Consider the following 26,809-nt stretch of genomic DNA (forward strand, 5'->3'; position numbering starts at 1 on the left):
ATGACAAAAAGAAATTAATGGTAGATTGATGCATAAGTCTAAGCAGTCCATCAGAATGATTGCCTGTTGGACTAAACTCCAACAAAATTTGTGACTCTGTTAGACATTTGGTACAGCAATGTTTGAACCTTGACAAGTTGACAACATCCTGATTGATATCTGATCATTTGAAGCTTTTCTTTTTCTTTTTCTTTTGTGATTAAAAGATTAATTACATATGTCAAATTGCATTCAAGGTCCAAAATGAGAATCCTGACTGAAAAAAAAAACAAAAGGATGCAAAATAAGAATTCAATTTAAATAGTAATAGGGCCACTTATGATGAATATGCTACAACTCCTGGTACCTAACTTTTTTGCTTGTTTACTGATACCTTAGAGCACTTCCGACGACAAGGGGACGCCTGGGTAGGAGAGGGTCTAGGCCCGCATGACGGCTCCAGCGCGCAAGGGCAAGGCGCCCATCAACCCGAGCAAGCCAACAAGCAAATTCAACCCGTGTTGCTGCATGGGCAAGTGACGTAATGCTGACATCATAATGACATCAACAACTAATTAAAATAATAATAATTTTTTTTTAAAAAAAAAGGAAAAAGAACCAAAAAATTCAGTTTTTTTTTTTTTTTATAAGTACCTTATCATATTCTTTACTTCTCACACTAAAACCCTAAACCTATCAAAATTAATCATTTATGTATAAATAAAAAATAATTTTTTTTTAAGTGAATAGTAATTACCTTTTGCCATGACAAATGAATGAAAGTGCTCTTAGATTATCTGTGTTTTAATTTTGAGGGCATTTAAGTTTATTTATGTGAGGTGTTTGTTATTTTTGAAAGTACAGAATAAATTTTGACTATTTTTGATAAAAACTCAAAGTAAATTCAGCCCAAACTACAAAATGGGCCTAAACTAAAGGTTCAGCTTTCATCCAAGCCCAAAAGTTGGCTGGCCGTAGCTGGGGTTTTTCCCTGCTCTGTCAGCCCATTTGTCTAAACGAATTTGTTCATACCAAAGAATGAAAAATACTCTTTGCAAATGTTTTCAAGTCCAAATATGATTATATATTTTACACAGAATTAACCAATAAGAGAATAAGGCTGCGAGAGTAGCAGCAGCAACAGGGGAACAAAATTAACCAAAAACTACCAAACAGCAAAACCAGGCAGCCCTCCCATAAAAGGAAACTGAAATTCTACAGAAATAAAAAAGAAAGCAGCCAAAAGAAACCATAAATCAACTTCAGCAACCCAATTAAAGAAAACAACTCTGCCTGCAATTCAATTTCAACCCCAAAAATTCTTTGTTCTAAATTACACGATCCATGCATCAAGAAGGACCCAAAATGCTACAATATTGCACAGAGATCTAAAACACCAAAAATTACCCAACTTGCGGCGTTGACTTTCTCAAATGTGGACGACCGACCACGCATTCTACCAACCCACTATGGTCAATGAGATGAAAAGAATGACAATGACAAGTACAGAAGAACACTGAGCCCATTGCACTTCTTCACATCCTGCTCTTTCTCTGTTTTCTCTGCCTAGTGCCTACCCCAAAAAAACAAAAAACCTATATCAACCCAAACCCCCAAATTGCCACTAGACTTATAGCCCTAACCCTAGCTCACATGGCATTTTGCATTATTGTCGGTGGGTTTTTGCTCTAACACAAATAAATGGCGCCAAAACCCATTAAGTCTCTCTCATTTATGAGCCTCTCTTCAAAACCCCAGTTTTTTGTTTTGTTTTGTGTGTTTTTCTTGCTCTCCTTCTCTCTCGTCAATTCTGGGCATTTAATGCCTCCTCAGCCCCCAATTAATGACCGCACCAGCCCTCATTTACTCTCCGACTCTCCCATCTCCCACCGTCTGTTCTCCCCCTTCCCTCGCTCCATCCCCTCCCTCCACGTGTCTCTCCAGACTTTAATCGTTCCGATCTTTTCTTTTGGTTTCTATCTTCTGTTAAACCTCTCTGGCGATAACAACGCCTCCGGATCTCCGCACCGGAGGCGGCTCGACGAGAAAGCTGACATCGCTGACGATCTCATGAACATCGGACTTGTCATCGACTTGCTCCGGCGAGACGATCCTCCGGCGCCGCTGCCGGAGAATCTCGCGCTCGGCTCCGTCAGTGGGAAGAAGCATTTCCGGCGGAAGAAAGGCGATTTCATATTCACGCCGCCTCTGTACGTTGACCTGAAGGAGAAGACCCGAGCCTTCGTCAACGACCCGAAGGGCGACGGCCGCTTGCTCCAGAAGCTTCCTCTCCGGTACCGCCACGGTGACGCCGTCGCCGGCTCCGTCACCATCATCCTCTCCGCCGACGCCGAGCTCCGCTCGAATCCGAACGAGTGCGACCGCTTCAGGACGAAATCTCCGCCGTTGATCCGATAATCCTCCCAGTAGTTGGAGCTCCTCCTCGGCGACCGCTCCTCCGCGCACCGTTCGATCTCGGTGACGATCGAATCGGAATCACGAGACGCCGGAGCTTCGGCAAGCGGCTCGAGCGCGATGCTCCGGAAAACGGCGTCGTCGAGGCTCGGCCGGATCCTGGCGGCCATCAACGGAACGAACGGAGACTCCGGGCGGAATATTCCGGCGCGGCAGAGAGGACAGTTGGCGTGAGATCGAAGCCACATGTCGATGCAGTCCACGTGAAACACGTGCGAACAGACCGGAAGAGTGCGAACGTAGTCGTCGTCTTGGAACTCGATCAAGCAAACAGCGCAGTCTTTACTGAGAGGATTATTCAAACCGGTCGACGCCGTTTTGGACGTGTAGAGAGAGAGCGGGATCGTTTTGATGACCGACTCGTCTAGGCCGTAGGGAGAGAAGGCGTGGAAGCCGAGGTCGGCCGGGTCAAACGACGAGTCGTACCGTGGAGAGTCGAGGTCGTCGATGGAGGAGGGGAGGTATGAGCGGCGACGACGGCGGCGCCAGCGTCGTTGGAGACGGAGGATTGGCGGGATGACGTGTTGGGAGATGAGGCGGGAGTAAGTGACGATTAGGAAGGCGGTGGCGACGACGACCACCATGGCGATCAACGGCGGGGAAAAGTCGATGGGGTACTTGGACGGCGGAGATGATGCATGGAGTGAGGTGGCTGTGATGATGGGAATGGATAGGGTGGGTGCGCGTGCAGGATATGGCGATGGAGCTGGAGCTGCAGCTGCTGCAGCAACCATTTTTATGGCGTTTATCAGTGGAATGAAGTCATGGTGTTTTGAAGGAGAAGTGTTTTGTGGGGAAGGAGGGAGGAGGTTTAATGGTCACGGTTGACTGTTTAGTCGTTTTGTTTGCTTTTTTGTTGCGATGCGGTGCGTTTCGGTCGTCGATGCCTACGTCACGTCAGCGTCAGTGAATTTAAGGCCGCGCGAAGCTGCTATTTTCTTGTACGGGTTGCACCACGTTGCTCTCCATGTGGACTATTTCTTTTTTGGGTTTGTTTTTGTGTAAATTTTGGAAAAGACCAAACTAACCCCACAACCGTTGTTGAAAAATCTTAACTCATAAGTTTGTTACAGGATCACAGAACAGATACTGTAATGAATTCGCAACTTAATTGTTGACCAGTTATGTCTCGATTCCGTTTTGTGCCTTCGTCAAGAAGAATTTTTTTTGGTAATTCTTGTCAAGAAGAAATTGGAAGATAATGTATGGATAAATGTTTTTTTTTTTTCAACAAAAATCGGGAATAATATAATATATATAAATCATGGCATGGTTTTCAAACTGAGAAATTTTTGCATGTTGCTCATGGTATACCATTCAATATATATAAGACATATAAAAAATATTATTTTTATTTTTTTAAAATAGTGTAGTAAGTTGTAGTATATTTCCACATGTCTTACGTATATGGGATGGAACACCAGCTGGGTGGTGTAATAGGACCATGCAAAAATATCTCTTTCAACATAGTTTTTACAATAATTGTGTTATTTACACTAACGCCAGTTAGGTTTTCAGTGTTTTTACAAAACTCCTTGATGTTACACCCCATGCGGGTTTAAATTATTTTTAGAAAATCCCTTCTTGTTGATTTTTTGTCCAAAAATGATGATTTATATGAAAAATTTCTCCAAATGACAAAGTGAGCTATTGAGATTAGATTGCACATACAATCATTGAGGATAACTTTGTCATTTGTATAAGTTGTTTTTAATGAAATCTTCAAGTTTTGGACGAACAATCAACAAGAATGAATTTTATGAAAACAATTTAAAACTTTAGGAGGTGTTAGTGTAAATAACTCATAAATTAAATTGACTTTATTTAAGAAAACTGAAAAATATAAAAACTTTGGGCAAGAATGATTTTTGGTTTTGGATATGCAAACAAAAGAAAGAATGGATGGGCCTCCAGTAGGATTATTGGGCTATTTGCATGGTGACCAAGCTCCCATTTCAAGGCCTTGAACCAACGGATTCCGCATTAGTCGAATCAAATATTGTAATGCAATCCAATTAATAAATCCATTAACACTAACCATCAACACTAATTATGGATGCTCATGCCCAAGACAACAACAACCCTCGTCGGATCAACTGGCGGGGAACAATCGCCAAATGGTTGAAAATAATCGCCAAGTGGTGGGGAGCAATCGCCATCCTCTCCGTCGGCGCCATCCTTATCATCGTCTTGGCAGTCTTGATCCTCTTCAAGCAGGTCGTAATCAAACCCCTCGACCCTGAGTTCCGCCTCCAATCCGCCACCGTCTCCCTCCTCAACACCTCCGCTGCTGAATTCACCGCCACGTGGGACGTGAAGTTTATCGCCGTTAACCCCAACAACAAGCTCAACATCTCCTACAACAGCCTGCGGGCTGTCATGTTCTATAAAGCGAACAACAGCGACGGCAACGGCGTCTTGCTCGCAACGAAGCCGGTGCCGCCACCGTCGGCCTTGAGCCCCAAGGCCGAGACCACTAGCAGTTTCAGAGTCGAAACGGCGTCGGCGTACGTGGGCGAGGACGTGGCGAGGGAAATCTCGGAGGGGAGAGCTCGTGGGTCGGTGAGCTTTGTGCTCAGGTTGTTGGGTTCGTTTAAGTATTCCTCGTACTGGACAGATCCCAGAAAGTTTGAGGCCTCTTGCGACCGGGTCGAGTTCGGGTTTTCCCCGGGTAACTCGACCGGGGCATTGACACTGGGTCAGTCAAGGGCATGCGGGACTGATCTGAGAAGTGGTAAGTTTTGTCTTTTCGATTGATTGGTTTGACATTTTCTTGGTAATTTGGTTTGGTTGGTAACTCTTGTAGTAGTCGCAGTTTATTAACTCTTTGAAATCTTATTTTGTTTGTTAATTCATTGTATAATATATTGTAAAATAATTGTAATATTGTTGAAGTTTTTTTTCCCCCTCTCTCTCTTTTGGGTAAAAATTCCAGAAAATAAGCACTGATAAACCCTAAACTATAATATTACCACAGTTTTGTGCCAATCTGCTGCACTGATGTTGCATGTTGGGGTGAGGATGGGTGGAAAGGATATAGTTCATATAAAGCAGTTTAGGGTTTAAAATTTTCAGCTCAATAGAGTGCAGAAACTTCATCCACATCTACAAAATCATGCATTCTCTCCAACCTCCTCATCGGTGCCTCACCGAGGCTGAAAGAAATCAACAAATATTTTTTTTTTTTCAACCAAAAACGCGAATATATACATATAAATCACGGCATGTAATTTAACAATTGGAATTTGAGACATCTTCTAACTTTGGTAAGTGAACCAACTTATAGATCAAGTTACCATATGAGAAGAGGGGTAGTGGGAGAAGAATATGGGAGGATTTTGTTTATCTTTTTTTTTTCCTTATATAATTTGTAATTACTATCTGCCCTTTCCATATATCAACTTTAAATTTTGAGTTTTAAACTAAAATGGTCCCCAAATTTATACACGAGTTGCATTTTGATCCCTCAATGATTCATCAACTCTTTATTTTTCAGTGCATTGGTCCTACCGTCTATAGTATTAAAAATGTCTCTCAATATATGCAACAATGCAATCATTCATCCATAAATTGAAAGACCATTAAAATCAATAGAAAAAAATTAAATTTAAAATTTCACAAACTAAAAAAAATACCACAAGTGAAAGAGAAAATAATAAAAAATAAGAGAACTACTAACAAACTTTAATTAAATGAATTAACCTAATTAAAACTTGATAGCTTAATTTAATAATATGGAGTTTGAGAGTGACTCACAAGCCGCGCAATGAGAAAGTCTGCTTTGCTGCTTGTCTATGCTCCAAGAAAAGAGAGAGTTTTTATCGATTTGTGTAAAAGGGTCCAAATCTCACACTTAATTACTACGGTGCCCTAATAATAAGAGCTATAAACTGATTGGAAAAGGAAAGGAAAGTGGCATAAGCTGGGAGGAAGAGCTCACGTGATAAAATAAACATATTATTTAATATAGATTATTCAATAACAGCAATACATAGTACATTTTAAAAGAGATTTTTTTTTTGAGTGAGGGCTTGGGACTGCATTGGTCCTCACGTGCTTTTAACCCTCCTCCCCTTTATGTTTCATTTTCCCTTCCTATGGGAAACTTTGGGAAAATAAGCCACCATTAAATGCACATTTTTTATGACCATTTTGTCTTCATTAACAATTTAGAATTAATATATATATATATATATATAAAGCAAAAGTCAGAAAATGATGAAATATTCAAATATCAGAAAATGTGTTAATGCAAGCATTAAGAATTGAAATTATTAATTAAATGACGATAATATGATAAATTCACACTTTTTCATATTTAAAAAAACTAAAATTAAAAGAAAAATCATATAATGAATCCTATTTTTATGAAACACAACTACCCATTATCTTTTTTAATTCTAAAATAAATTTAAATTTTTTTAAAAAGAGCCTCTCATGAAGCGAGTGCAGAGAGGTTAGTATAACATTAAATGCATTCTTTTTTATTTATTTATTTATATATTTGATTTCATATGGGTATAATTGAAAAATTAAACAAACTTTGTTTTACATTCCTACGCAAACCAAATATGGGGAAAAAAAATGAAGTGGTATTTGCTGGTTACTTTTCCAACATTACCAAACATGATTAAAAAAAATTCCATTTCCCTTCTTTTAAGAAAAGGCAAGGAAAATTATTTCCACAAAATCTTTTCTTCCAACCAATCATTGTGTTAATTATAAATAAAGAACCCATTTATATAGATGTCGTTACGACATAAGAAAAGGGAGTAGTGGGGGAAAACCAAGGGATGATATTATTTAAATTTTTTTTACAGAACATCTATCTTTTTTGTTAATAATTTGTAATTACTATTTTGACCTTATGATATCAACTCATTTGATTTAGTGTAAATTAAATAAGGGCATAATTAACACTTTATAAACAGTTTGACTAAATAGTTGGCAAGTCGACTAACGTACGTTGGCTAGAGATGATTCCAACTCGACTTTTTGTACCAGCGAGCAAGAATCCAATTTATGATGGAATTTGAATTTAAAAAGGACTCTTTTCGTTTTTATACTCTCTCTCTCTCTCTCTCTCTCTAATTATTATTCATTAACACTAATAATCAAAGACTAATTATGGGTGCTGCTGCTGATGCTGATGCTTATGCCGCCGAAGAAGACAAAACACCCTCAAGCTTGTCAGAAAATGTGTATGTGTATCCTCTTCTGCCTCTGCCTCACGATCCATGTAGGTGTGATCTGGCTCTTCAACCTCACCGTCAGGCACATCCTCAGGGACATCGAAATCAACCGCGTGGACCCCACGTTCCGCCTCCACTCCGCCACCGTGTCCCTACTCAACAACGCCTCTGCCTCCGACTTCACCGCCACTTGGGACGCGATGCTGGTCTCGCCTCCAACCCCAACCACAAGCTCAACATCTACTACGACACCCTCCAGGCCGCCATCTTCTACAACGCGAACAGCAGTAACAGCTATAGGCCCAGAGTCTTGCTGGCAACGAAGCCGCTGCCGCCGCCATCGGCTCTGAGAACCAGGGCCGAGACCACTTTTAGTTTCCGCATCGAAGCCGCGTCCGCGTACATAGGTGATGACATGACCAAGGAAATCTCGGAAGGGAGAGCTCGTGGAATGGTAAGATTTGAGCTCACCCTGTTGGCTATGTATAAGTTTCCCAACTGGTATTGGACATATCCCAAATTGTTTGCGGCCTGGTGCAACCCCGTCGAGTTTGGATTTTCCCCGGATAATTGGATCCGGACGGCTGAGTCAAGTGCATGCGAGGAGAATGGGGATCTAAGTCGTTTGGTATTACATATTGCAAGATGAGTTTATTGACTCTTTGAAACCGATTTTATTTATTTTTATTTTTAATTTATATTCATGGAAAGGAAAAAGAAGGAACATATGTGTAATCTTACACTTACAGCAAGGATTACTCAAAATTTAAATTTAGCCAAGGACTAGTATCTAGTTTCTTTAAATACATTACCTAAATTGCAAGTACCAATATTTCTGTATTGTTAGAAAATTGAATATTTTTTTTAGTTATTGTATTGTATAAATGACATATGGGAACGAGAATAAATAATTATTTCTTATTAACGTTATGAGTATTTTCAAACACTATGATGGGAGTCATATATTCCCATCCTCTAAAATGAGGTTAGGGCTGACATCCTCATCCAATTGATTATGCTAAATAAATGGTACTTGTAAAACCCATAAAATCCATATCTTATGTACAACTCCCATAAATAAGACGTCTACCTTCCGTTTTATAACTCCGATTTATAAGTTTTCTTATGGCAACATTAATGCATTTCTTACAATCCACTTCAGAAAGGTCCCCAATACGTTCAACGGCACCATAAACTGTCCTTGTATTTGATACTTTTAGTTGCCCACGAGCATGCAACAATCCACAAACAACTTTGTTACATAATTGTGTTAAAACTTGATGCACTTTCTTTCGAATGAACTCGGTATTATAAAGGGAATTGGGGCTTTTCAAATAAACCTCATTAACTGTGTCTTTTTTACCAAAGAAATTTTCATCTGAGTATTTTAGTATGCAACTTACCATCCAAATTATAGCTCCTCGATTACTATTTTGCGCCAGCTGATATACATAAATATTTTGTTCTATTATAGATTTAGATGTAACCTTGATATTTCCACTTAAGTTTCCTGAATTGGGAATTTCTTTAGATAATACTTGTGTCAATAACAAATTCAAGTTTTCTGCATAAGGCCCATTATGTAGAAATTCTACTGGATTGAAACATTTATAGCCCAAAATAATAGGTCTATAAGTAGCTCTGGTATCTTGAGGCAAAAGCAAGAAAGACAAAAGACCAAAAAAGTTCAATAGTTTCGAGTACAACATGTTTTGTAAATTGAAATATGATACAAATTCTCTAACATAAGCGTGTATTTATATACATTTTTCTTATATTTAGATGATTTGTGTAGTAAATTTTAGGGATTGTTCAATACAGGTTCCTACATTTTCTATTTCCTAGACGAGGAATGTTAGTAACTTTCTCTATAACCTTCTCCTTTGGACTTTCTCCATTTTTTTGCTTGACATGTGTCATTCTCCTTACACTTAAAACAATGTCATTAATATATTATACAAGCTAACTTTTGTTTTCCAAGTTTACCCTTATTAAATGTAGTTAATTTATCAAAAAAATTCACAACTTTCTTACCATCTTATTAATTTTTTTTTAACGTCAATTATTTTTTTTTAAAGAAAATATCTGCTTTTAAAAGGAAATGTCCCCTTTTTTTTTTAAACACGAAGGGTTTAGATAGGGAAAAAAAAAGTCCTTTGTGTTTTTAAAAAAAGGGACATTTCCTCATTTTTGAAAAAAGCAAACATTTTCTTTTAAAAAATAATTGACGTTTAAAAAAAAAGATGGTAAGAAAGTTGTGAAATTTTTTGGGATAAATTGAATACATTTAATAGGGGTAAACTTGGAAAGCAAAAGTTAACTTGTATAATATATATTAATGACATTGTTTTAAGTGTAAGGAGAATGACACATGTCAAACAAAAAATAGAGAAGGTCCAAAGGAGAAGGTTAGAGAGATGCTAGCATTCCCCTTCCTAGACATATACCCATCACTCTATAAATCTACGTGTAAAATCCAATTTCAAATTTAAATGACCAGTATGATATAAGAGGTTATAGTATTCCTATGTTTTTACATCGTTGCCACCAGACTTCATATTTTATTTATAATATATTTCAAGCATTTCATTAACTATCATAATTGTAGTTAATACTCCCTATTAATGGCATATCAATCACCCCATTTATTTTGGTTGTCATTCCCTTTAAGAGCATCTCTAACCGATGTGTCAAACGTGCCACATAGACATTTAACAGCTATAAATAACATCTCACATCACTCCAACCGATGTGTCAAAAGCCACATAGACATTTAACAGCTATAAATAACATCTCACATCACTCCAACCGATGTGTCAAAAGCTGATGTGGAATGAAGGCTGGAGGTTGAGATGTTATTTTTGACATCCCAAAAGCAAGATGTCAAATGAATATTTTATTATTTTTTCTTTTATATTATTTTTAATAAAAAATGAATCAACACTAAAATATTATAAAATAATAATTTAATTTGGCATATCGGGTGGAGTGTAAAGTTGTGTAAGATGTCAAATTGTCACATCAGCCATCAAATTTAAATTTGACGTTTGGTATTTGACATCTCCCTTGGAGATGCTCTAACATATCACCCCTAAAATTGCAAAACCAAATTTTTTTATTTTTAATTTTTATAAATTACATATCCAATAATGTACCTATGAAAAATATAAATATAAATATTTATGTATAAAAATATAGGTATATTATCTAGGCTTAATTATAAGGCAAGTTAAGTTGAATTTGAAGGGTGTAAGCCAAATTCACTAAAAAATTATCTTAGTAGTTGTATACATATTAAAATATAGGCTTAATTGTAGCAATCGTCTCTAAACTATACCTCGTTTTTCATTTTCGTCCCAAAATTCCAATAATAGTTGTTATAGCCCTCAAATCAAGTCTAGGGTTGTATTACTGGTCCTTCTCATCAACTTTGTCAATTTTTCTGTTAAATGCAGGATAAATAAGGAAAATTGAATGAAATGAAAAACTGAAGGGGACAAAAAATAAAAAGAGTTATCACTTTGAACATAAGAGCTTACCAATCTGCAGCTAAAAAATAGTAAGCATGAAAAATAAAATATAAAAAATTCTAACCTTTCAATCTAATTTGGGTTTTCCATAAAAATTGAAAATGGCAATTGAGATTTTCTAGGAGAGAATTAAACATATAGATCTGCAAGATGGGTAGATTCAGTTATGCTAAAATATGAAACCGAATATGAGAATATTTGTTTGTGGGAATTTTTTGTATATTCCTCTCCTTGTAGGAAGTCATATTTATAATACAACAGAGCTTTAGTGGCCAAGTAAATAATAAATTCCTATTTCTATTAACAATAGGAAATCATGAATTAAAATAAATTAAATATAATTATAATGGGAATCCTTAGTGTGTAAGGAAAGAAAGTCCATGATCCACAAGTCACACCAACACTCCCTTTCACATTGGTGCATAGATGTCGCCAATGCCCAACTGGTCTAGTGAATTGTGGAATGTTCTACTGGAAATTACCTTTGTCAAAATATTCACCAATTGATCCTCAGACTTTACAAAAGGAAACTGAGTCACTTTAGCTTCGAGCTTCTATTAGATATAGACTATAGTGTAGATCTACCTCAACATGTTCGGTGTGATCATGTTGAACTGGATTATGTGCAATAACTATTGCAGCCTTATTGTCACAAAAGAGATTCATTTAAATTTGAAAATTGGTATAAATAAAAGGAAATAAATAAGCTATCAATTTGAAAATTAAACTATGAAATGATCAAGTAGTCAAATTTATAAATAAATAATAAAAAAGAGAGTATATTCTTGTTTTTTTTTATAGGAACAACGAGTATATTCAAACCATATGGCAGTAATTATGCCAAGATTTAATTACTTTTTTTTATAAATAAGGAAAAAATTAAATCCTTGAAATTTATACAAAATTGAAACATAATTAATGGGCATTGAATTGCAGCTAATTTCTTAAACAAATCACGTTAAAAATGCAATCAAGGGTATTACAGGAAGTTAAAAACTATAACATTTAACACATTAAGCTTGATTAGAAAATTTGATGAGTTGAATCCTAGTCATCGAGTTTTTCTTATAAAAATCGGGTTTTATTTATAATGCTGCAATTATCTTATACTGCAGGAATTCTATGCGGGAAGTGGCTACATAATCAGAAATTGAAAGTAATTCGGGTTTTATTTGAATTCCTGGGTGCGCCAGCGGTCGCATAATCAGAAATTGAAAGTAACTCATTAGTTAGTTTCCCAAAACTAATTGTTTTCTCTTATAACAATTTTTCACAATAATTGATTTTTTTTTTCTTTCTAGTCTTACCAAACGGGCTAGGCTTTTAAATTTTTTAAAATAATTACTTATGCCCTCAATAAGCAATGCCAAATGGGCAATCGAGCTTCCTTACCAAATAATGTATGAGATTATGTATGTTTCAAATCCCTAAAATACACTATTTTATTATAGTTCAGTTAAGTTTCTTAACAAGCCTAGCATTTAACTTTCTTTTCCTTGTAATACAAGTAATACAGGCCAAGAACCTATTGGGACAAGGACTTATTGTCCCGCATAGAATTCCCATTAGGGCCAACCAAATATATAATCTAAGCTAATAAATCCAACACTGCTCTCTTATTTTCAGGAGTTTTCTTTATTTCCTTTTTTACTCACGGTGTAATTAAGATTCCTTGTATTGGTAGGTTTATTTGTAAAACACTCTTGTGAATTCTATAAATTGCCTCCAAAGTGGAGAGAAATAATAATCTGAAAATTCCCCAAATATTGTTTGACTTCTTACCCTCTCTCTCTCTCTCTCTAGTCATCATAAATTAACACTAATCAAGACTAATTATGGAAGCTGCTCCTGCAGCTGAAGACAACAACCCTCGTCGGATCCATTGGGAGAAGGTTGTAGAGCAGGGCCTTCTCTGCTGCTTCTTCCTGATACTTCTAGGAGGGTTCATCTACTTCGCCGTCAGCGACCTCAGAATCCATCTCGTAGCACCCGCGTTCCGCCTCTACTCCGCCACCATGTCCCTTCCCGATGCGTCCGCCTCCGAATTCACTGCCACATGGGATGTGACTGTCGTCGCGTTCAACCCCAACCACAAGCTTAACATCTCCTTCAACACCCTGCAGGCCGCGGTCTCATACGGAACAAAGGTCTCCTATGCAACAGATCCCAGCGGGAGTGCAGCAGTCTTGCTCGCGACAAAGCTGGTGCCGCCGCCCTCATTTCTAACCACAAGGGCCCGGACCACTCACCGTTTCACAGTCGAAACGGTGTCGGCGAACGTAGGCGATGATGTGGCCAGAAAAATCTCCGAAGGGAGAGCTCATGGAGGGGTGAGGTTTGAGATCAATCTGTTGGGTCAGTATAGGTATACCTCGTATGACAAAAGTCCCAGAATGTTTAAGGCTTGCTACCAGGTCGAGTTTGAGTTTTCCCCGGGTAATTCGACGGGGCACTGACACGAACGCGCCAGCCAATTGAATGCGAGCATTATGCGAGAAGTCATACATAGGTTTTTTTTTTGTTTTTTGTTTTAAAATTTTGTGGTGGAGACGGTGGATTTTGTTGGTAACTATAGTACTTGCAGTTCATTGATTCTTTGGAATCTGATTTATTAGTTCACTAATGTGATTTGATTTAACACTTATTATGTATTGTGGTTCAGTCCAAAAAAATGTGATTAAATTCTAATTTTAATTTGATTTAACACTCATATATTTGGATACTTTTCGACAAATCTTTTGTGTTAAATCCAATAGCTAGCTATGGTTGGAGAGCATTGCTTATATAAAAAATAAAATAAATAAAAAAGATGAAGAGGTGAGTCAAGATGAGTTTTCAACAGTTTTTGATTGATGATGAATAAACTATAATCATGTTGTTTTCTTTCCAAACATTTGTTTTAGAAACAGATGAACTAAAAATTTATAATTTCGATAGAAGAATGTTATATAGTGAATTTTCTTTTGCAGATTTTAATAGGGTTTTGCTAAATTTCTTATACCAATGACTTTAATGTTATGAACTAATAAACGTTCCTATTTACTTGTTGTCCTAGACCAAACTTGCAAGACATGTGTCCTAGACCTTGTAGAACCTATAGGAACTTTCAGATCAGAATTTGGAGGTTGTCCCCCGTGGGCCCGTTTGACCAAGGTTGGGTAGTTTGACCTTGGGTTGACCGTGAGACTTCCTAGGTAGTGTTACCTTCCTAGGAAGATTAAGATGACCGTAGAGACAGGTCTTAATTGTGAGTCGAGTTATGTGGATATTGTGGGTTTAGGATATTAAATGATGATTTTTAATAGGGGGTTTATCGGATGCTAGATGGTTGTTAAGGTGTTTACAATATTAGAAATTAATGTATATAATTATGTGTGTATACAAAGGTATAAAAGACTATAGAATGTCAGTTTGGAGTACTATATGCACTACCCTATGTACCTCCCCGAATATTGATTACACTGTGTAAGTACCACCCTGTGCTTGTGAGGTAGCACGTGTCGTAGGAGTAGCCGGTGTGTTGACAGACCCCATACGTGACATTAGTATATCCGGTGTATGGGGAGATATGTGATATTGGTTGAGGTCGCACGTGTTGTAGGAGTAACCGGCATGTTGACAGACCTCATACGTGGCATTGGTATATCCGGCGTATAGGGAGTTATGTGATATTGTTTTGAGGTCGCACGTGTCGTAGGAGTAGCCGGCGTGTTGACAGACCTCATACGTGGCGTTGGTAGATCCGCGTATGAGGAGATATGTGAGATTGTGATTGGTGATTTGTGATTTAAAGTAGAATGGTTTTAGGAAAGAGCTACGTGTGGCTTGATCCCTTAGTAGGGTACGTAAGCAGCCTAGGATACCGCCTAGGTGCAGCCACGGGCTAAACTTTAGCCTCATATGTTGGATGTATGGGAAGTTAGTTGATGGAATTTTCATTTGGCATTCATAAGGTGGTTTGAAATTATAATTGACCTGTTTGAGGTACTTTTGACGTAAGAGTTTTGTTAGTAGTTTGGTTTGGGAATATTTGAAGGCCGGAGGCCAATTAGATGAATTGCATGAGATTATATTGTGCATGCTGCCTGTTGGTATTGTTAAATGTTTTTTTATGCAGGGGAAATTTTGGGGAAAGTTCAATTTACAGGGGAGACTCTGCCGAATTTTCGGCAGAAAATCTGAAACCTTAGTCCTCTTTGGCAAAAGAGGACATAGTTTTAGTAGGTGGGCTTGACATTGGTGTGATGCCGAGATTCCCACAGGATTCGTCTCGGGTTCCGAAAAATTCGGGGCGGGTCTTGTCAAAAGTGGTTTGTTTATTTTCAAATTTAATCATATCAATTTTTGTATACATAATTTATAATGCGCATTTGTAAAGCATTATGGCTAGGAAAAAACAACCTTTCATATTTATGATGGTAATTTGGGATTCAGATGCTCTGTTTTGGTTTTCTACGCTAGTTAGAATATGTTTGATGTTTGCCCTCTATACGTCACCGCATTGAAATTTAATCTCAAGGATTGAAAATTAACACATCATCCTTAAAACAAAAAACCTAATTTACTTCTAATTAAAAAAATTAAAAAAAATAAAAAAAGCCCTAACTCTGCTAACAGATATAGAGGAGCAAATTGTGGTTACAAAAGTTTCAATTTTGGTCACTAAATAAGACCACTGAGAATTTGCAGCCTATTTTTGTTGTAGTTCTTCTATCCAACCCATCACACAGAGCCCTCATCGAGAAAGAAAGAAATAAAAAATAGTTACTCCCCTTGGTTCGATTTGTCGATAGATGATTGCAAGTGAGATTTAGATTCTTCATCGACGAAACGTCTTGTGTTTAGATTCAATCATGAATTGGATCTCATGGGCCTGGGCAAAATCGAAATCGGAGTGACCATCGCTTCTTTTTCCTTCCGTTTTCTTATATCTCAATCTTCCAAGTTCATCCAAAAATAGGGGAATTGTGCATGAGCCGTCAACATTTTAGAGGCCTGGACTAAAGATAAAAAACTGAGGAGCACTTCTCGCATTATGCTCGCATGCAATTGATGACCCGCCGTGTCGGTTCCCCTGTCCAATTACCCGGGGAAAACCCAAACTCGACATGGTAGCAAGCCTCAAACATTCTGGGACTTGAGTACACGAGGCATACCCACCTAGGTTGTCTATCTACAAGGTCGTCCCCATCTAGGTTGGACAAATTTAGGCATTGTTTGGCCTTGCAAAAAATTGACAGCAAAGGTTTATTACCTTTGGAGTGTAAAACATGGTGGAACTCAGTATATCTTATGTTAGAAGCTGCCTTAAAGTTGCAAAGAGGGTTTGATAGGTTGGAAGAGGAGGCAGCAGACTATGCATCTTACTTGCATCAAAGTGGTGGTGATCATGATGATGGTATTCTGAAAAATAAGAAAAGAAAGGTTCAAAAAGGGGAAATCTGCACTAAAAAAAAGTTGAAGCCTTCAACCGCTGTGGATTAGGAGCATGCAAGAGCTTTTGTGAAGTTCTTGAAAAGATTTTACGAGGCTACCTTAAAATTTAGTGCATATAAGACTGTTACTTCCAATATCCTCTTCAATGAGATGCTTTCTATTGTTGATGAGTTGAATGCAATGATTGTAAGTGAAGACATTTTGCTGAAAAAAGTTGCAACTTCAATGAAAAAGAAGTTTGATAAGTATTGGGGTAATATTCAAGAAGTGAACCAAGTTTTGATTGTGGCGGTGGTGCTTGATCCTCGTTACAAAATGGACTATATCCAATATAGCTTTGATGAGTTAGAAAGTGATGATTCGAAGGTTACTTTGATGGTAGAAGGGTGAAGGATCTCTTAATGCGGATGTATGAGGCCTATAAGAAAGAGGAACTAGTAGCTTCCCAATCTACTGCTGAGGCTAATGTAGAAAGTGGAGGGGAGGTAAGAGTTGAATGCAATGATCCAAGACTTAAAAAATTTGCGAGAACAAGAAAAGATAGAGTCGTGGTTCAAATTAAGAATGAGGTGGACAAGTATTTATTAGAGGCAGCTCAAGATCCAGAAATAGCAGACTTTGATTTGCTAGATTGGTGGAGAGAGAACTCTCCAAGATTTCCAATTCTATCTAAGATTGCAAGGGATGTGTTTGATGTCCCTATTTCAAGTATGCCTTTGGAAGCTGCGTTTAGTATGGGAAAAAGAGTTGTGGATCCTTTTAGGGCGTCTTTGACTCCTAAAACAGTTGAGGCCCTTGTTTGCACTAAGGATTGGCTAAGCCAAGTGGCTTTTGACTTCAACAAGCAGCCAAGTGAAGATGAGCTTGAGTTTTATCAAGCTTTGGAGAAAATGGAATCAGGCACTGCTGTTATGTTTTTATTTGTAATTTTTTCTTCTGTTTTAACCTTGTATATTTGAATTTGTCTTACATGTTCTGTAATAACCCAAACCAAAAATTATTATTTAATTATTAATTTATTAGAAGAAAAGACTATAATGCCCTTAGAATTTTTTATTAGGTCAAAGGTTGACTTTTTGACCAAGAAGGAAATTGGGGATTTCAATTATACCGTTGCGTAGAGCGCGACGAAACGAGTCCGTAGACACGTAGTGGACTCGAATCGGAATTATAACGAAGAAAGTACGGTCAAAATACACTCAAGGGCAAAAAGGTAATTTTGGAAAATTAGATTTTAAAACCCTCGATTCTCTCTCTTTCTCCAGCCCGCACCCCGACTTCCGATACCCTTCTCCAAGCCACCGCCGCCACACCCCACCTCCGCCTTTGGATCGAAAAAACCGGAAGTGTCCTCCTCCCTTCTCGCCAAGCCCGTCGAAACCGGAATCCGCGGATTTTGCGAAACCCGATCGGTTTCGGGAGAAACTTTCAGGCGCTCGTTCTCCGTCATCCAGCCACCATTTCCGATGAGTGAGGTATGGTTTCTCACCTATTTCTTGAGCTCTAGCTGCCTGTTGGATAAGAATTGGTTGATTTCACGTGTAGGAGAACGATTTGGAAACCTAGGTTTTGACAGATTTTCGGGCTACTATTCCGGCCATTTCCGGCCACTTTTTGGGGTAGGTCCAAGAACAAAAGTGGCTCTAAATGAGCCTAGATGTTGAGTTTTTCCGGCGATGCGTTATCGCTTTAGGGATCACGCGCTGCCAGCGCGTGTGGTGGCGCGTGGGCAGTAAGATGAGGACCACAGTCAGTCATAGAATGATCTCCTAGTCCTCACGAGCGCGTAGGATTTCGCGGATCTTAATTCGGATATCGTTTGAACCCCGAACGGATCTCGCCTCTGTGCGATTTCCGGGTTCACTATGTTTGAACCGTTGGATCGTAGTTAATTCCAAGTATGTTAATCTAGACTTTCCCGGGATCGTATCGTATTTGACGGATCGTAAAACGGAGTCCCGGATACTCCAGAAATGTCAGCCCTAGAGTGGGGTTTACAGTAAAACAAACCGATTCATGGTCCTAACAGAGGAAAGAACTACGTGTGGCTTGATCCTCAAGAAGGGTACGTAGGCAGCCTACAGCTTGTTTAGGCGCAGCCACGAGTTAGGGCTCGGGGTTTATGTTTTTGTTTTGGTATTTTCGTCTTTACGATCCACATTACAGTGTCAATTTAAAACTGGATTCGCCGGATTTCAAAGTGGAATTTGGGTCGGGTCGTTTCAATTGGTATCAGAGCATTAGGTTAACTTCCTGTAGACACTGCATTACTTATGCATCCGTATTTTCAGAATTGCTGGACAATTATTAGGTTGTTTTATTCCAATTGTTATTTTATTATGTTATTTTATTTTATTGCATTGGTGTGACTGAGAAAACAGATATCCAGAAGGATTTGAAAAATTTGTTGAGGTTGAAAAACTTGTTATACATGTTATTATATGCTTATATGTCGAGAACTGAGGTTTAGCAAGATCAGTATTTAATTATCGGTTTATTCATCACCTTTATATTTGTTTATGTGATTAATTGTGTTGTAAGGGTATAAATTTTTTATTGGAATGATATGCTCAGCAGAGAGTAAGGTGGTTAACCAACTAGCTAAGTAATTGATGCACATATTCAGGAGTTGAAAAGGAAGAAATTTAATTTTTGGTTTTCATCAGATTTTGGTACATATAAATATATGTATATATTGTTGCATATATGAATATCTTTTAAGTTCAGTTGAAAACCAATTTATCGACAGTTTGTGTAAATAGCAGATTATGGTTTTCAAACCCACCATAGGATACCCCCCCAGTTGCCTTGAGACAGTTATTTTGCTCCACGAGTTCAGGGACGCCTGAACCGTGTGATGCCGATGTCTGATCGATTATTTTGCCCCACGAGTTCGGGACGCTGACCGTGTGGTGCCAAGTTGCGCTCGGATTGAGAGGTTGTCTCCGAGACACTTTGCGGATCAGTGACTACGGTCCCCGAGTCCTCGATTCTGGCTCGGGTTGACTTTGTGTCACCGAGACCTGCCAGAATTGACGGATATCGATTGTGCTCGGGTTGATTTTGTATCCTCGAGACCTGCTAGGGAATTGACGGTTATCGAGGAATTGATGGATATCAGGAATTGACGGATCGTTATGGGGGTATGCCTAGGTGGAGAGAATTTCAGTTTTGAGATGCTTTTAAACTAAATTAAGGATTTTATACAGTTACCACTATTTGCTTCAGTATCACAATTGTTTTACAAACATATATATATATATATACACATATATGTTTATTTATAAATCTTAAGTGAGGTCGATATAAAGATATTCAGAGCTTGCCTATTTTCTCTTAATCCAGTTTGTTTTAATTTATCTATGATTTTAATTGTTATTATTGGATATGGTATTAAATATGTTGCCCCACGAATCTTACAGTTATCCAGACCGTGGGAGCGAATTGCGGATCAGTTGACCAGATGTCTCTGAGTCCAGCCAGAATTACAGAACATGATGAGTTATACATTCAGTATTTTTCAGTAGAATTATTATTTGATAAGTCATGCATGAATAAGAATGCACAAGTTAGCATGTTGAATTGCCAGAGTATCTTTGTTGATCAAGAAGTTGAGATGAATTTTATTAGCAGATTGATTTATTTGAATTGTTGTGGCCTGAGGCCAAAATATTATGATGCTTGATTATTTGGATATGATTTGATACATGCTGGCAGTTGTGATATAGATATATATTTAAACATATATACTTGTTTTACAGGTAGAAAATTTTTAGGAAATGTTCATTCTGAGGAGACTACTAATTTTTGGTAGAAGTCACATTAAATTTTATTTAAATTCAGTTAAAACGTAAATTAGTCTTTTACACCCAGCATTAGCAGTGTCGACACTCAGAGGGAAAAGGGATTTTAGCTAAATCGTAAAGTCGAGCAAGACATAGTTTTAAATTTATCGAATTGATTAGTTATCGATCTTTTGAGCTTTATATTTCCTTAAGCCACCTCAGGTTTTCAGACATAAATGTGTGACCTCCAGATTTTATTGATTGCCTTATAGTTACAGTTTTTGAGATGTAATTGGTGAGTACAGTTTCAAAGGAACATAGTTGAGAATTCGAGTAATAGATGCAGGCTTAGTACCCTCACCTTTCCAAGTGATGGGTAAGTAAATTTCGAGGACGAAATTTTTTTAAGGGGGGTAGATTGTAATAACCCAAACCAAAAATTATTATTTAATTATTAATTTATTAGAAGAAAAGACTATAATGCCCTTAGAATTTTTATTAGGTCAAAGGTTGACTTTTTGACCAAGAAGGAAATTGGGGATTTCAATTATACCGTTGCGTAGAGCGCGACGAAACGAGTCCGTAGACACGTAGTGGACTCGAATCGGAATTATAACCAAGAAAGGACGGTCAAAATACACTCAAGGGCAAAAAGGTAATTTTGGAAAATTAGATTTTAAAACCCTCGTTCTCTCTCTCTCTCCCGCACCCGATACCCTTCTCCGGTGGCTTCTCCAAGCCACCGCCGCCACACCCCACCTCCGCCTTTGACTGGATCGAAAAGAACCGAAGTCGTCCTCCTCCCTTCCGCCAAGCCTAAAACAGGAATCCGCGGATTTTGCGAAACCCGATCGGTTTGGGAGAAACTTTCAGCGCTCGTTCTCCGTCATCCGGCCACCATTTCCGATGAGTGAGGTATGGTTTCTCACCTATTTCTTGAGCTCTAGCTGCCTGTTGGATAGGAATTGGTTGATTTCACGTGTAGGAGAACGATTTGGAAACCTAGGTTTTGACAGATTTTCGGGCTACTATTCCGGCCATTTCCGGCCACTTTTTGGGGTAGGTCCAAGAACAAAAGTGGCTCTAAATGGGGTGTTATACCTAGGATAGGAGTCTTGAGCCTAGATGTTGAGTTTTTCCGGCGATGCGTTATCGCTTTAGGGATCACGCGCTGCCAGCGCGTGTGGCGGCGCGTGGGCAGTAAGATGGGGACCACAGTCAGTCCTAGAATGATCTCCTAGTCCTCACGAGCGCGTAGGATTTCGCGGATCTTAATTCGGATATCGTTTGAACCCCGAACGGATCTCGCCTACTGTGCGATTTCCGGGTTCACTATGTTTGAACCGTTGGATCGTAGTTAATTCCAAGTATGTTAATCTAGACTTTCCCGGGATCGTATCGTATTTGACGGATCGTAAAACGGAGTCCCGGATACTCCAGAAATGTCAGCCCTAGAGTGGGGTTTATAAAACAAACCGATTGTGTCCGGAGCAGAGGAAAGAACTACGTGTGGCTTGATCCTCAAGAAGTACGTAGGTAGCCTACAGTTGTTTAGGCGCAGCCACGAGTTAGGGCTCAGGGTTTATGTTTTTGTTTTCGGGTATTTTCGTCTTTTACGATCCACAGTTACCATGTGTCAATTTAAAACTGGATTCGGCCCGGATTTCAAAGTGGAATTTGGGTCGGGTCGTTTCATGTTCTCTATTCTTGTAGATATTCAAACTTTGCAACGGAATGAAAATGAATAAGTGGCCACTGGCCACCAGTGCTTACTGCCACAAATTAAATGAAGCATGAAGAATTGGTTTGTAAAGGGGTTGGACAGTTTGTATGCAGTAGGTTTTTTAACATAACAAGATAGGTTTGTTACTTAAAAAGGCTGGACAGTAGGAAGTTTAGATGTAGAAGCCTTTTTTGATGAGCTCACTTAAATATTTTAGAGTTGGAGCTCTTTTTTGATAAAATTGAAGTAGGTTTTTGAACATAGCATGATAGGTTTGTTAATGAAAGGGCTGGAAAGTAGGAAATTTAGATGTGGAAGCCTTTTTTGATGAGCTCACTTAAATATTTTAGAGTTGGAGCTCTTTTTTGATGAGATTGAAGTAGGTTTTTGGCACAAGATAGGTTAGTCAATAAGACAAACCTATCTTTTGCCAAAAACTTTTTGCACTTACAAAGATAGGTTTGTACTTTGTATTTCAAAGGTGAATGATGGATGTAATTTGTAAACTTTGTACTTAAAAGGTGAATGATGGATGTAATATGTAAATGATGAATGATGCATATGGTTTACTTTGAAACTTTGGATGGATGTAAATGATGAATGATGCATATGTTTTAGTTTTAGTTTGAATTAAAAGGATTGATTGATTGAATGAATGGATTTGAATATGTTGTGATGTGAATGGTGAATGAATTTCAATGAGGTTTTGAATGAATGTTTAAGTTGGAATGAATTTTAGAGTCTACATGTTTTCAAGCAGGTTTTCACCAAACCAAACCAAACCAAACCGAGGTAACCGATTAACCGAGATGATCGGTTTCCCACCTCATTGGTTCGGCGCACGGTTTGGATTTTCTCGAAACCGATGTTCACAGTTCAGCCCACGGTTTGGCCTCATAACCGAACCAAACCAAACCGAGCCCACCTCTAATCTATTCTTTAAAGGTACAAGTACCCATATTTCTGTATTGTTAGAAAATTGAACATATTTTTATTTTTATTATTGTATAAATGAAATATGGGAATGAGAATAAATAATTCTTTATTATTATTATTTATTTATTAACGTTACGAGTATTTTCAAACATTATAACGGGAGTTATATATTCCTATCCTCTAAAATGAGTTTAGGGCTGACATCATCATCGAATTGATTATGCTAAATAAATGGGTACTTGTAAAACCCATAAAATTCATATCTTATGTAACAACTCCCATAAATAGCATGTCCATCTTCCGTTTTATAAGTCCGATCCTATAAGTTCTCTTATGGCAACATACTTACAATCCACTTCAAAAATGTCCCCACTGCATTCAACTACACCATAAACGGTACTTGTGTTTGATACTTTTAGTTGCCTATGAGCATGCAACGATCCACGAACAACTTTGTTGCATAATTGTGTTAATGCTTGATGCACTTTCTTTCGAATGAACTTGGTATTATAAAGGGAATTGGGGCTTTTCAAATAAACCTCATTAACTGTGTCTATTTTACCAAAGAAATTTTCATTTGAGTGTTTTAATATGCAACTTACCATCCAAATTATAGCTCCTCGATTGTAAGGGCAATGCTTACGAATTTCCACTTAAGTGTCATTAACAAGTTCAAGTTTTCTGCATAAGGCCCATTATGTAGAAATTCTCCTGGATTGAAACATTTATAGCCCAAAATAATAGGTCTATAATTAGCTCTGGTATCTTGGGGCAAAAGCAAGAAAGACAAAAGACTAAAAAAGATAAATAGTTTCGAGTAAAACATGTTTTTTAAATTGAAATATGATACAAATTCTCTAAAACAAGCGTTTATTTATATACATTTTTCTTATGTTTAGATGATTTGTGTACTAAATTTTAAGGCTTGTGTAATATAGGTCCCTACATTTTCTATTTCCTAGATACACTCATCACTCTATAAATCTATGTGTAAAATCTAATTTCAAATTTAAATGACCAATAAGATATAAGAGGTCATAGTATTCTTATGTTTTTACATCGTTGCCACTAGACTTCTATTTATAATTTATTTCAAGCATTTCATTAACTGCCATAATTGTAATTTACTCCTAACTAATAGCATATCAATCATCCCATTTCTTTTGGTTTCCATTCCCTCTAACATATCAGCCCTAAAATTGCAAACCAAAAAAAAAAAAATTGTGAATTACATATCCAATAATGTACCTATGAAAAATATAAATATAAATATATACGTATAAAAATATAGGTATATTATTTAAATAAAATGTAGGCATATTATCTAGGCTTAATTGTAAGGTAAGTTAAGTTGAATTTGAAAGATGTAAGCCAAATTTACTAAATTTTTTATCATAGTAGTTGTTGTATACATGTTAAAATATAGACTCAGTTGTAACAATTGTCTCTAAACTATACTCCGTTTTTCATTTTCGTCCCCGAATTCCAATAACAGTTGTTGTAGCCCTCAAATTTATTCTTGGGTTGCATTACTGGTCCTTTTTGATCAACTTTGTCAATTTTTCTGTTAAATGCAGGGTAAATAAGGAAAACTGAATTAAATGAAAAACTACAGAAAAAAAAAAAAAAAAAGTGCGGTTCACTTGAGGAGTGCGCACCAAATATATAATTACCGCATAATCAGGGAAAAATGAAATTGAGAAGAAATAAATATAATATGCATTTTACCTGAGTTTTGTGGCTTTTGAGGAGTGTGCTTCACTTGGTCTAAGAAAAAAAAAAGAAAAAAAAGAAAGAAAGAATGGAAGAAAGGAGAAGAGTGAGCTCTATGAAGAGATGGCGTGAAGAAGCAAAGCAATGGGAAGGAAAAGACGTATGGAGAGAATAGAGTGTGAAAATAGATTGGAGTATTTTCGGAAGTTTGTAAATTTCATTAAAACCCGACATCTCCTCTAATGTAATTACCGCATAATCAGAAATTGAAAGTAACTAATTAGTTAGTTTCCCAAAATTAATTGTTTTCTCTTATAACAATTATTCACAATATTTAATTTTTTTTCTTTCCTAATCTTACCAAACGGGCTAGGCTTTCAAAAATTTTAAAATAATTACTTATGCCCTCAATAAGCAATGCCAAATGGGCAAGCAAGTTTCCTTACCAAACTTAATGTATGAGATTATGTATGTTTCAAATCCCTAAAATACACTATTTTATTAGAGTTCAGTTAAGTTTCTAACAAGTATTTAACTTTCTTTTCCTTGTGATACGAGTAAATATAGGCCAAGAACCTATTGGGACAAGAACTTATTGTCCCGCATAGAATTCCCATTAGGGCAACCAAATATATAATCTAAGCTAATAAATCCAACACTGCTCTCTTGTTTTCAGGAGTTTTCTTTATTTCCTTTTTTACTCACGGTGTAATTAAGATTCCTTGTATTGGTAGGTTTATTTGTAAAACACTCTTGTGAATTCTATAAATTGCCTCCAAAGTGGAGAGAAATAATAATCTGAAAATTCCCCAAATATTGTTTGACTTCTTACCCTCTCTCTCTCTCTCTCTAGTCATCATAAATTAACACTAATCAAGACTAATTATGGAAGCTGCTCCTGCAGCTGAAGACAACAACCCTCGTCGGATCCATTGGGAGAAGGTTGTAGAGCAGGGCATGCTCTGCTGCTTCTTCCTGATACTTCTAGGAGGGTTCATCTACTTCGCCATCAGCGACCTCAGAATCCATCTCGTAGCACCCGCGTTCCGCCTCTACTCCGCCACCATGTCCCTTCCCGATGCGTCCGCCTCCGAATTCACTGCCACATGGGACGTGACTGTCGTCGCGTTCAACCCCAACCACAAGCTTAACATCTCCTTCAACACCCTGCAGGCCGCGGTCTCATACGGAACAAAGGTCTCCTATGCAACAGATCCCAGCGGGAGTGCAGCAGTCTTGCTCGCGACAAAGCTGGTGCCGCCGCCCTCGTTTCTAACCACAAGGGCCCGGACTACTCACCGTTTCACAGTCGAAACGGTGTCGGCGAACGTAGGTGATGATGTGGCCAGAAAAATCTCCGAAGGGAGAGCTCATGGGGGGGTGAGGTTTGAGATCAATCTTTTGGGTCAGTACAGGTATACCTCGTATGACAAAAGTCCCAGAATGTTTAAGGCTTGCTACCAGGTCGAGTTTGAGTTTTCCCCGGGTAATTCGACCGGGGCACTGACACGAACGCGCCAGCCAATTGAATGCGAGCATTATGCGAGAAGTCATACATAGGTTTTTTTTTTTGTTTTTTGTTTTAAAATTTTGTGGTGGAGACGGTGGATTTTGTTGGTAACTATAGTACTTGCAGTTCATTGATTCTTTAGAATCTGATTTATTAGTTCACTAATGTGATTTGATTTAACACTTATTATGTATTGTGGTTCAGTCCAAAAAAATGTGATTAAATTTTAATTTTAATTTGATTTAACACTCATATATTTGGATACTTTTCGACAAATCTTTTGTGTTAAATCCAATAGCTAGCTATGGTTGGAGAGCATTGCTTATATAAAAAATAAAATAAATAAAAAAGATGAAGAGGTGAGTCAAGATGAGTTTTCAACAGTTTTTGATTGATGATGAATAAACTATAATCATGTTGTTTTCTTTCCAAACATTTGTTTTAGAAACAGATGAACTAAAAATTTATAATTTCGATAGAAGAATGTTATATAGTGAATTTTCTTTTGCAGATTTTAATAGGGTTTTGCT

At 37.6% G+C, this 26,809-nt stretch overlaps 1 protein-coding gene across 1 annotated transcript; it reads right to left on the reverse strand.

Annotated features, from left to right (window-relative positions):
• Positions 1 to 1,253: 1,253 nt before the first annotated feature.
• On the reverse strand, positions 1,254 to 3,685 carry LOC103335497 (RING/U-box superfamily protein). Its single transcript, XM_008238510.3, has one exon. It carries the CDS (start codon positions 3,186 to 3,188, stop codon positions 1,956 to 1,958), a length of 1,233 nt encoding a protein of 410 aa, XP_008236732.3. The 5' UTR covers positions 3,189 to 3,685; the 3' UTR covers positions 1,254 to 1,955.
• Between the last annotated feature and the right edge of the window lie 23,124 nt (positions 3,686 to 26,809).

Source organism: Prunus mume, linkage group LG6 (genome assembly GCF_029339155.1).
Source record: "Prunus mume cultivar Tortuosa linkage group LG6, ASM2933915v1, whole genome shotgun sequence".
NCBI lineage: Eukaryota > Viridiplantae > Streptophyta > Magnoliopsida > Rosales > Rosaceae > Prunus > Prunus mume.